The 11991-nt window shown below is 39.7% G+C and overlaps 1 protein-coding gene across 1 annotated transcript; it reads left to right on the forward strand.

Annotated features, from left to right (window-relative positions):
- Positions 1–512: 512 nt before the first annotated feature.
- rsf1a (remodeling and spacing factor 1a) lies at positions 513–11392 on the forward strand. Its single transcript, XM_016292196.1, has 16 exons — positions 513–808; positions 2808–2899; positions 2986–3078; positions 3218–3423; positions 3597–3709; positions 3924–5428; positions 5513–5743; positions 6624–6728; positions 6811–6890; positions 7009–7063; positions 7464–7567; positions 7652–7719; positions 7796–7982; positions 9032–9288; positions 9493–9678; positions 10906–11392. The coding sequence occupies exons 1-16, from the start codon at positions 655–657 to the stop codon at positions 11337–11339; spliced, it is 3870 nt and encodes a 1289-aa protein (XP_016147682.1). The 5' UTR covers positions 513–654; the 3' UTR covers positions 11340–11392.
- The last annotated feature ends 599 nt before the right edge of the window (positions 11393–11991 follow it).

Here is an 11991-nt window from a genome sequence, read left to right on the forward strand (position 1 = left end):
ATAATTACTGTTATTGGTTTTCGTGCTATTATATTGCTGACGGTAGTAAATTAATTAAAGGATATACAGAAAAAAAAATATATATATATATTATATTATTTGGTCATAATTAATAAATATCATTTTCTGTTTTATTATTATTATTAATGTCTATACTTAAATATATTACGCATTTATGTACTTATTTAACTAATAAACACAAGCACGACACTGTTTACAATATAAAAATGTCTGTGGAAACAAGTGTGACATGTTAAAGCAGCACTTTATATAATATATTATATATATATAGTTATATATCATATTATATCAAAGTATTTTTCTATTTTTTTAAATTTGCATTTAAATATTATTTATTTAACTATTCATCCCGATCACGAATAAACACAAGCACGACGCTGTTTCTATTACAGAAGAGCCAGTGGAAAAACAAACACACTGTGGCATGTTAAAGCAGCACTTTATAGTCTTCATCCTCTTTATTGTTGTGAGGATGAGGATGATGAGGATGATGATGGTGGTGGTGGCATTGTGGCGCTCCGCGCGCGTTAGCTGCCCCTCTGGATCTCGCTGAAGCGCTCTCTGGGGGGTGTCGCGGTGTATTGTGGGCAGTTTTGGGTCTAAGCAGAGCACAGCTCGTCATCTCCAGGAAAGATGGCTGCTCCGGGCTCCACAGCGGCTCTTCCTCCAGATGTCAGTCCCGGTTTTGCGGTGGTCTGCTCGTTTTTGGAGCGCTACGGGTCTGTTCTGGATCTGCCCGAGCTGTCGTTCCCTCAGCTGGAGCGGTACTTACAGGAGACCTCAGCGGGTGAGCTGTGCGAGAGCCTGGGTTTCTGTTTATCTGGACGGGCTCCTCATCTTTGCCCATCAGGGGTTTGAGCACTTAAAGTTGGGCTTGTTAGCTCCTCGTGGTCTTTGTTTGGATGGGGATCGTGTCCCCCGATGCTTCTCAGAAGGACCATAAAGTGGCCAAGTGTTTTTGAAAACAGTCATGTGTGAATTTCCCACCCTTAACCAGTGGAAAAATCACATAACCTCAGAATATGATTGCCTGTACGCACTGCTAAGGGTGTTAGCATGCTATTTGTCACAATTAACTGGAGAGACACGATAAATGGGCCTGATACATTTACATTCAGATTATAAACACCGATGGGACTGTAGTCGCACAGTGCGCATGCGCGGAACCGATGTCACACTTCCTATGCTACAATGTAACAATTGTAATTCGTTTACGCGCGGTTGTTTACGCCCCGCCCCCTTTGAATACTGTATTAACTGTGTACACGTATGCGTCGTATTACACCTTCATCACAGCCGAGCGCGAGCTCCACGACATGTTGTCATTTAGGAGGATTGCGTATGTCAGCTTCACTGCAGAATTATTGGTCTTCATGCTCTCACTGCTGACGGCGGATTGGATGAATTTGATTAGACCGTATAGTAAAGACAGGGATGCGTTTTAAAAATGCATTTATTTAAATAAAGATTTTTTTATTAAAATATCCGAAAACCACTAGAACAGTGTTTATATATTTTGCTGACTTGTGTACTACTTACATTATCCCAAATGTTTCGAAGAATATTTAAATCCAGAGAAATAAGCAATTTTAACTAGTGACACGGAGCGTGTCCGTAGTGTCATTGTATCGCCTGCTAATGACCTCATAACCCCTCGATTTCTGGTTTTGTTTTGTAGAAAACATGGAAACACCAAAGACGATTTAATATGCTATGTGTTTTATTAGACAGGTGACGACTGCACAGAGTAGCATTATAACAGAACTTTCAAACGTATCTAGTATGATAAAACAGCGCTGCTTTACCCCACATACGCACGACCAGAAGCAGCGGAAGCGGTCGACTGTGGCATAATAAAAGCTCTGCTGCTTTACCCCACATACGCACGACCAGAAGCAGTCTACTGTGGCATAATAAAAGCCCCGCCGCTTTACCCCACATACACACGACCGGAAGCAGCGGAAGCGCTCGACTGTGGCATAATAAAAGCTCTGCTGCTTTACCCCACATACGCACGACCGGAAGCAGCGGAAGCGCTCGACTGTGGCATAATAAAAGCTCTGCTGCTTTACCCCACATACGCACGACCGGAAGCAGCGGAAGCGCTCGACTGTGGCATAATAAAAGCTCTGCTGCTTTACCCCACATACGCACGACCGGAAGCAGCGGAAGCGCTCGACTGTGGCATAATAAAAGCTCTGCTGCTTTACCCCACATACGCACGACCAGAAGCAGCGGAAGCGGTCGACTGTGGCATAATAAAAGCTCCGCTGCTTTCGAGCCGCGTGTCACGCTCGTTCAGCGGCCTCATTTCGCTTCGATGGCTTTCAGCCTCACCTTGCTTCATTTTAATGAATAAATCATCAGCTCATCCATGAACATGATTTCTGCCCGAGTCCCGTCGGATTGCGTCGGCTGTGGGGATGAAGACCACAACTCCCATGATTCCACACTCAGTCAAGGCGCCATCAAACTACGCCTTTGTTTCTTTGTTTGTTTTGAATACGCGCTCTCTAGCGGCGAAAAATTACATATTGTGCCTTTAAGCAAAAATTATAAAATGTAAGAAAATAGGATGAATTATATACATAAATGATAAAATAAATAACAACAGTGGTCCCCATAAAAGTGTTTGAATGTCTGAATGTGATTGCATCAGTTAAGAAAATATCACGAAGGTATCACACAAGCATGTTTTTCCTCCTACCGCCCAAAAACAGAAGTTTCATGGTAATGTTACAAAAATTATAAAATAATAGAAATTCTGCTTTTTTTGTTCAATTTAGTTCCTCGGCCATTGATTGAGCTCCATATCAAACTGCTGCGGAAGATCGGCAAGTCGGTCACACCAGACAGATGGGAGAAGTATCTTGTAAAGGTAAGTGTTTTAGTTTTAAATCATTTGCTATGAATATGGAAATGTCCATGCAAATGCATCTGTTTGTTGAAATCATGTTGATGCAGGTGTGCCAGGAATTTAACAGCACCTGGGCATGGGAAATGGAGAGAAAAAGCTACCTAGAAATGACGGTAGCTTGCAAGACTGGCATTTTAAAGGTCAGTATTTCCAAAGCAACTTATTTTCTGTGCTGTCAAGAACATGTCTGGGTCATATTTCACCTCCAAAATCAAAATAAATAAAAAATAATAATGTTTTTGTTTCGAGATTCACCCTAATTCTTTATTTCCCTAACAGTACTTGTGCGAGTGCCAGTTTGATGACAATCTCAAGTTTAAGACATTAATCAACGAGGAAGACCCGGATAAGATGCGTCTACAGCCCATCGGCAGAGACCAGGAAGGTCTTCTCTACTGGTTCCAGTTAGACCAAGATCAGAATATACGTGTTTATTCTGAGGAACAGGATGATTTGGATGGGTCCTCATGGAAATGCATTGCGAGGTGAGCAAATTGTGAAGAGAAGACCAGAGGGATGGGTTTACCATGAATTTTGATGAACATTACAGCACTAGTACGCTAGTATATGAGCTACACATTTTTACTAGAAGTATAAGAGTTAAACCTCATTTGTAGAAGTTTATCAAAGAATAAGAAATGCATTTTTAATTAAACAGGACTAGGAATGATCTTGCAGACACACTAGATCAGCTTAAAGCCAAGATCGCAACTGACCAAGAGAAGCAAGACGGTTCCACCAGCCCAAGTATGGAGGCAGAAGGTGTTAAAGGTAAAACTCATTAGAAAATCATTCCCATTCAGTGCCGTATGCACCATAGACCATGTCTCCCACAGTATCCAGACTAGTGGTCATCCACTGTGGTTTTCCAATGGCCGATTGTGAACTGTGAATGTGTAGTGACAGCCATACTCCCACTTATAATTTTGCTATAGACTGAAACTAAACGGTTTCTCATGCAGTTCTGTATCGTTTCATTTTCAAGTTGAGGTTGAGGACTTGAAGAACCATGTATCAGGACAAGGAGACTTTACCAACAGCACCTTCAATTCTAATCAAAGTGAGTTAATACCTAAAGACATTAAAAAAGAACCAATGGATCCCATTAAACCAGAGCAAGAAGAGAAAGTTGCTGATATTTCCAAACCCAAAGTGGTCATCGACAACAGGGTTAGTACGATCAAAGCTCTCGTCAAAGAAGAACCAAAAGATTGTCCCAAACCATGGAACGCCATTTCCGTCGTCATGCCCCCTGCTTCCATCAAACACGACCTGGTGGTGAAATCAGAGGTGCACGAAGACAAGAAAGAGTTGGTGTTTGAGAACGTGGCTAGAGCTGTAAAGAGCGACCAACAGGCTAAAATACCGCTGAAGAAGAGGGAGTTGAAAAGGAGTGGAGGATATGACGTCAGCAACGTCAATCACAACAACAACAACCTTAACAGCAATGGAAGCGTCAGCACAGGAGGTATAATCGTTCGCAATCCTGTTGTCTTGCTATTGAAGGAACAGAAAATCAGAAAAGAATACCCAACTAATGAAGAGAAAGGACCAACGGCCATCATCGCTGTCCCACAAGAGCCAAAGGTTGACCAAATGGCAGCACGAGAACAATACGTAGGTGTTGGAGTTATCAAAGGTCCCATTGAGCGTAAAAGGCCATTGAATGAAAACGATAATTCTTCAAATGGTCATCATGGGAATGGGAAAGTCTTGAAGACTGAAGTTGGAGGCACAGATAGTGTAAGACAGTCTGTCCTTGTTGGGAAATCCATGGTTCAAGCAGACAACGGTCCTCTTCCTTGTAGTATCCCTGAGGATTTGTCAAAAGATGCTTGCGAAAAGAGCACAGATGTGTCTGCGAAAGCGTCAAACCTTGTTGAGGAGTCGTCAACGATTGAAGAGACCGCTTCAGTTGAGGAAAAGGTTGAAAAAGTCGGCAATGAAGAAGACGTTATTGAGCTCAAAAGCAAGACAGTTGGTTTGTCAGCCGGAGAAAAAACTGATGTTGAGGATGTCAGCAAAGACAAAAGTCTGAGAGGCCCACGAAAGAGACGTTCACAAAAGTCCAAATCCAAGATGCAAGCAAGAGAAGACGGGCAGATTGAATCCAGCATGGGAGAGGATTTGGAAAAGGATGCTGAAAAAGCTGGACACAACGAGGACGAAGAGGTATCGTCAGAACTTCAGAAGGAAGGGATTCGCCTTAAGATTAAGATACCGCTTCATAGACGAACGCCTGAACTCCAGCACAAGGACGCAGAGGAGTCGGAAACCAGCAATCGGAGATCCCTGCGGAGATCTGCCAGAAACTGCAAACCCAGCCCCAAAGTGGCAGATAGTCGGGAGAGTAAACAAGACGGGAAACTTTTGGCCGCCTCAGCAGCTCAGGACGAAGAGGAACTCATAGAAGACGAAGAGGCGAAAGTTCATCCCAAGAAGGAGATGCACAGAAAAGTGGACACGGAAGTACAGCCCAAGTCTTTTAAGGTAGCGTGGAAGCTTATTATATCCAGTCCAACAAATTTTACAGAATGTTTTTATTTACGCAAAATATTGTTTTGACTCTTTTAGGCCAAACGGCGACATAGGCGGAATCGTTGGTCGAAAATTCGTACGAAAAATTGCAAATCCAAAGCAGCTCTGGAGCGGGAAGAGGAAGTGGCCGACGACAAAGCCGCAAATAATGAAGACAACAAATCAGAGAAAGGAGACGACAAAAGTGAGACCGAATCGGACCAATCCAACGAGATTCCACCTGAAGATGCTTGTAAACACTGTGGGCTCACCAACCACCCAGAACTAGTGAGTTAAAGTAGTAATCTTTTATCAAATCACCATTACTTTACAATTAAAAATGGGGTAGGGACTAAATGTACATTGTACAACCACAGTGTCAAATGGCAACATGAGTGGTACTTGCTCATGTGAAACTCAGTACTAGAGTGTAAAAGATAAAGTAAAGTTAAAAGATATTGACTGCTTTCCTTCAGTGTAAGTCAAAGGGATATTTTCAAACAGTGTTGTTATTGTTAACTATTACTACTGAAATAATGCTGAAGTAATATAAAATATAAATATTAGATGAAAAACTGAAACTTTAAAAACTTTAGAAAAATTTGAATTGTTACCTTGGCAACTAATTAAAATCAAATAAAATTGAAGTACTTAAACTAAAGCTAAAATAAATTAAAGCTAAATACAAAAAAAACTAAAACTAATAAAAAATGACAAAAGCACACACAAAATTTACATTTCTAAAAAAAATTTAAATGAAAACTTGACATTTAAAAATAAAATGTAATTCCAAATATGAATAAATATAAAAATATATTAATAATACAAAAAGAACACAGATTTTCACAATTTGTTTTACTTAATTATTATTATTTTTTTTATAAAAAAAAAAAAAAAAGAAGACTCATAATATAACATGCTTATGATTAAAGGTTTGTTCAACTCCATCTCCTACAGTAGGTGTAAGGGTTTATTCAGCTAACAATATTAATTAAAAACAGTATAAAAGAATATGAAGTGTAATTGAGGCACAAATGCTTCTGAAATTATTCAAGCTACAAGATGAGACTCAATATTGTCTATCAAATGGCGTAGATAATACTTTAAAAAGAGATGTAACTTATCCTATTTGCTTACATCATGTCTCTCTTGTGTATATTTGTCCCAGATCCTTCTTTGTGACATGTGTGACAGCGGCTATCACACGGCCTGTCTGAGACCCCCTCTAATGATCATTCCTGATGGAGAATGGTTCTGCCCTCCCTGCCAGCATGTAAGGGCTTCAATCTCTGTGTCGATGCTCTGCGTGTGTATGTGAGCTGTAGTCATGAAGTATGTGCTCTTGTCATTCACAGAAGCTTCTCTGTGAGAGGCTGGAAGAGCAGCTTCAGAATCTGGACACGGCTTTGAAGAAGAAAGAGAGAGCTGAACGAAGGTGTAGATCCACACACACACATGCACACACTTCATAAACGCTCTCACCAGCTCAATCGCCAGCTGAATCGTCATGAATGATGACTAGCCTCGTTTGGATCTTGTTTTCTCGCTTTCAGACGTGAGCGGTTAGTGTATGTGGGCATCAGCGTGGAGAACATTATACCCACCCCTGTGAGTATGCAGCTATTATATTATATTATATTAATGTCCTATACTTTCCTATGCTATACTGTACCGTATGTATTGTACAATATATTTTTATACTACAGTAAATATCTAAATTAATTGAACACAAATCAATTATATTATATTAAATTGTACTATATTATTATATAATGTCACATACTCTACTTTCCTATAATATAATGTGCTATGCTATAATGTACCATACTGAATAGTACCTTATTCTGTACCATAGTATGCTAGAGTAAATTATGCCACCACAGTATGCTCTGTTATATCTAAATTAATTAAACAAATTAATTATATAATATAAACTAATACGATGAGATTTTAAAATGCCTTAATCAGCTTTATTTGGTTTTAAATGTACTCCTCATTATCATGTCAGGATGGTGATGGAGAGGACGGCTTGACAGAGAAGAAAAAAGATGCCAAGAAAACTAAAAATCTGGGCAGGCGATCAACTAGGACGAGGAAATCCATCAGTTATAGGTAATCAATATTTCTTGTGGAAATAAACTCTAATAGTAGATACAAGTCTGGCTAATTCTTGATTTTCTTGTTGCTAACGACCAGGTTTGACGATTTCGATGAAGCCATCGATGAAGCAATAGAGGAAGATATTCAAGATCCAGAAGGAGGAGGTTGGTCATGTGAGACATTGTTTAGTGCTTTATAATATGTGTGCTGTTGCGTGTTGACTGGTGGCGTGTCCTGCAGGCGCTGGTGGCGGTAAACCTGCGGCGCCCGTCACGAGTCAGCAGAGGAGCGTAGCGAGCCGTGAGAGTCGACGGCCTGTGAAAGCTCCCGCCCCGCGTAAGAGGAAACGCCGGCGACTCAATGACCTGGACAGTGACAGTACGCTGGACTCGGAGGAGAGCGAGGACGAGTTTCAGCTCAGTGACAGGTGTGTGTGAACACAAATACAAGAATATGTACAATACTGGGGGGTTCAAATTTGGACTTTTAGGGTTTAAATCAGATGGATTTTATACCAGTTCTTCAAAGTATAACAGATCTAGGTCTGAAATAAATAAGTGCTTTCAAAGTGCTCTATGGGGGAATCTCACAGAGAACTTGTCAAGAACATGGCCTGGTCATATTTTACTCCAAAATTGCTTTTGTAAGACGTTTGTTTTTGTGTTTTTATGACCATAAAAACCTTAAGTTTTTTTGGCATGATAATTAAACACACTTTTCCCCAAATGCAAAATTGTAAGCTATTTATGCATTATGTTACTGTAGTATTTGTTGTTCTGCTTAATAATTCATTGTCACTATTGTCATTTTCAGTCAGTATTTTTTTTTGTGCAGTAAATTTTATGTAGTAAATTATTATAAACCAAAATTACTGTGCTACATTGGTTGAAGATTACCATGAGAATCATTATGAAGAACAATGAGACTTTTTGGAGAATTTTTAATTTTGTTGAAAAATGTTTAATATTTATGAAAATGTACACAAAATCTTATTATATATAATTTTTTAACTACTCTCAAATGCTCATCAAGGCTTGATTTATCTGATCAAAAATACAGTAAAAACTAAAATATTGTGATAAGTTATTACAATTTAAAATAACTGTTTTGTTTTTTAATATAAAGTAAAATGTATTTTATTCCTGTGATGCAAAGCTATATTTTCAGCATCATTCCTCCAGTCTTCATTGTCACAGGATCTTCAGAAATCATTCTAATATGCTGATCTGCTGCTTGAGAAGCATTTCTGATTATTATCAATGCTGAAAACAGTTGTGCTGCGTCATATTTTTGTGGAAACCGTGATGCGTTTTATTTTTCAGGATTCGCAGATGAATAGAAAGTTCAAAAGAACAGCATTTATTTGAAATAGAAATTGTCTGTAACATCATAAATGTCTTTACTGTCACTTTTGCTGAATTGAATGCATCCTTACTGAATAAAAGTATTATTTTGTTTTAATTTCTATGTTGCTAGTATGGAGGAGGAGGATTTTGTGGTTTCAGGAGATGGTGCATCTGAGGGTGACGTGGGCTCTTATGACGCGAGTGAATGGGGCAGTGGTGAAAGTGCCGCCGAGAATCAACCGGCCTCCAGGAGAACAGGAAGAAGCGCTCACACTCTGGGAACCAGGCGGAGCAGACGCAAACCTCCTTCCCGACGAAGAGGGACCTCAGAAGAAGAGGACATGTTAGACTCTGAGGAAGAAGAGGAGGAGGAGGAAGAGGGAATGGGTCCGTTTGAGTTTTCATATCCATTCTACCTAAAAGAATAACATATAGAATCTGTTTCAAAGCTAGTGAGCTGGTGTCTTTACTTTAGTAAGGCGGCATAATTTTGCTGCTTCTGTTTTTGGAGGTACTGTAGGTCACAGAGCCTTATTAGTGTCACCATTGAATTCTTCACTCACGGTTTTTACTTTTGTCTTGATCTGGCAGAAACAGAAGGCTCTAACGAGTTCAGCGACAGCGATGTGGATGTGAATAGAAGGCGTCCGCGACGGAGTCAGAACTCTCAGGTCAACTACTGTGAGACGTCAGAGTCTGAAGGGTCACGAAAGGCGTCCGATCAGAAGCACTCCTCTCTTCCTCACCGTCGACGGCTGTCCAGCTCCAACAGTGAAGGTGAGCACTGCCACACTCCTGTTTTCAAATGCTTATTTATGCTAATGCCATCTGAGCCATAGCCATGTGGGCAAGTGCTCCGATATCGACTCGAGGTCCTTTCCCAGTCCAATTCTCCTCCCATGATTCCTAGCTGTCCTCCTGCTGTCCAATTTAAATTAAGGCAAAAAACCCCCAAAATTTTACTTATATGTATCTCAACTCTCTGGTATTCCTCCCTGAGGGGTCACACTTGTGATCCGCCGTGGTCAAAACTGGCCAAAGACAATAAGTATAAAATTATTCATAATTAAATGAATGTTGCTATATATTTTGTTTCAGTAGTCTTTTATATTTTATATTTTGACAATTTCATATTACAAGACTTTGAATTTGTATTTTTGAACAATTTCATGTTACAAGACCTCGAAATTATGCACATCCAAGATATGACAGATAAAAGTCCAATATAAACTAAAAAAAAATGTGAAATCCTGCACACTCAAACTTGCATTATGAACTTTTATAATCAACATTTCAGTCAATCGAGCTTCCTCAGGCAAAAGAATCAGCACATTAAAAAAACAACACACTTTTGCGTGTTTCGTTTAATGTGCAGGCTTCATACATTAATTTGATAATAAAATAATAGACATATTACAAAAATATTTCAGATCATTTTAAATTAATACAGTGTTTAACTTTTAAAATATGTATTTTTAAAAAATGTATAATATTAACATACATAATATATTTATTTTAAATACAAGTTATTTTTTTATTTAAATACTTATAGGAAGGCAGAGCCTTTTAATTGCTAATAAGTGTATTTTCAGACATAATTACTTTTACTAGGTTTATATATATTTAGACATTATCAAAGACTAATTAATCACAGCTGATTTGTAGATTGTACCCCAAAAAATGCTCTTTTTTTAATTTCATTAAAAACTAAATCTTAAATATATATTGTTTTTTCTATATAAGGAGTGGTGTGTCTTTTAATTTTTGTTCTTGCTTAAATCCATAGTGTTCAGCATGATGATTTATTTAAAGCACAATTTTCAGCACAATTTTTTTTGTACAACTAGACAAGATTAAAACGAAACAATGCATCTCTAAGGACTCTCCGTTTGCGATTTTTCATTTTGTCTCATCACACTACATATAAATATTAGCTCACTGTTAGCTATACTGGTTATTACAACCGGAAATGTCAGCTGTTTTCTTCTCATCCTATATTTCCAGAGTCCATACTTTCAAAAGACTTTGAGCCAAAGGAATCGCATCGGAGATCAGAAAAAGGACGCAAGTGCGCTTCAACAAGGGAAGATTCCAAACACAGGCACAAACGAGAAAAACAGAGACAGCAGAGAAGCTCCAGTGAAGACGAGGAGGAAGAGGAAGGTGGAGGAGAAACAGAGGACTCAGAGGAAGACAAACGGCCCCTCCGCAAGAGGTCGAACCGCATAGAAACAGACGAAGAAGAGGAGGAAGAGGAGAACACACGAAGAAGTGTCCGGTGGAAGCACACGGCGGGGTCTCGAGGTCCCATCAGGCACAACGGCTTGGTCCCGCTGAGGGCCGCAGCTCAGGAGGACGACGACGATGAGGACGAGGAAGAGTTCACTGGAGTCACGGACCTTGTTAACTTTGTTTTCGACAGTGAACAGTTGTCATGATCAGCTCAGTAGCTTAAATACGTTTATTTTCTCATCGCCTTCTCACGGGAATGTCCCTCATCAGCCACCGTAGTCTCCTGGTTTTTGGGTGTAGTGGACCAAAAAATGAAGCTTCCAGACGAATGCCGTAGTGTCCATTCAGATGTTTGAATGCACTCTAGTTCATCCAGCCGCATGCATCACCCGACCGGTTTAGAACAGGGGCTTCTTAATACTACAGTCACCATTCCTCAGAGTAAAGCACTTTGTCATTTACGGCCAGTATGATTTCGTTTGTATAAAGCGGCTTCAGTAGTCCTCTAGAGACACTGGACGGCGTGCATTTGAAGCTTACGTGTTACGTGCATTTCAGACTGGTGTTGTAGAGGTTTACATTCTCTGTATTAATGTTTTCTTCTTTGTTGTACATGAAGGAAATTTGGGATTGACGAGTGATGCCGAACCTTGCCTAAAGGAATAGTTCACCCAAAAATGAAAATTTGCTGAAAATGTAGATGAGGTTGATTCTTTATGGGAACAGATTTGGATTTGAACAGACTTGCTCAGCAATGGATGCTCTGCAGTGAATGGGTGCCGTCAGAATGAGAGTCCAAACAGCTGATAAAAACATCACAATAATCCACAAGCAATCCACACCACTCCAGTCCATCAG

The sequence above is a fragment of the Sinocyclocheilus grahami genome, unplaced genomic scaffold (assembly GCF_001515645.1).
Source record: "Sinocyclocheilus grahami isolate Dianchi unplaced genomic scaffold, SAMN03320097.WGS_v1.1 scaffold14.1, whole genome shotgun sequence".
In the NCBI taxonomy this organism is placed as follows: domain Eukaryota; kingdom Metazoa; phylum Chordata; class Actinopteri; order Cypriniformes; family Cyprinidae; genus Sinocyclocheilus; species Sinocyclocheilus grahami.

What these genes read in the sequence shown, in the direction of transcription:
- rsf1a (XM_016292196.1), top strand. Translation starts at nt 655, where the DNA reads ATGGCTGCTCCGGGCTCCACAGCGGCTCTTCCTCCAGATGTCAGTCCC. An exon ending in TCATGGAAATGCATTGCGAG is followed by an intron (nt 3,424 to 3,596) that starts GTGAGCAAATTG and finishes TTAATTAAACAG; the next exon opens with GACTAGGAATGATCTTGCAG. An exon ending in AGAACATTATACCCACCCCT is followed by an intron (nt 7,064 to 7,463) that starts GTGAGTATGCAG and finishes TTATCATGTCAG; the next exon opens with GATGGTGATGGAGAGGACGG.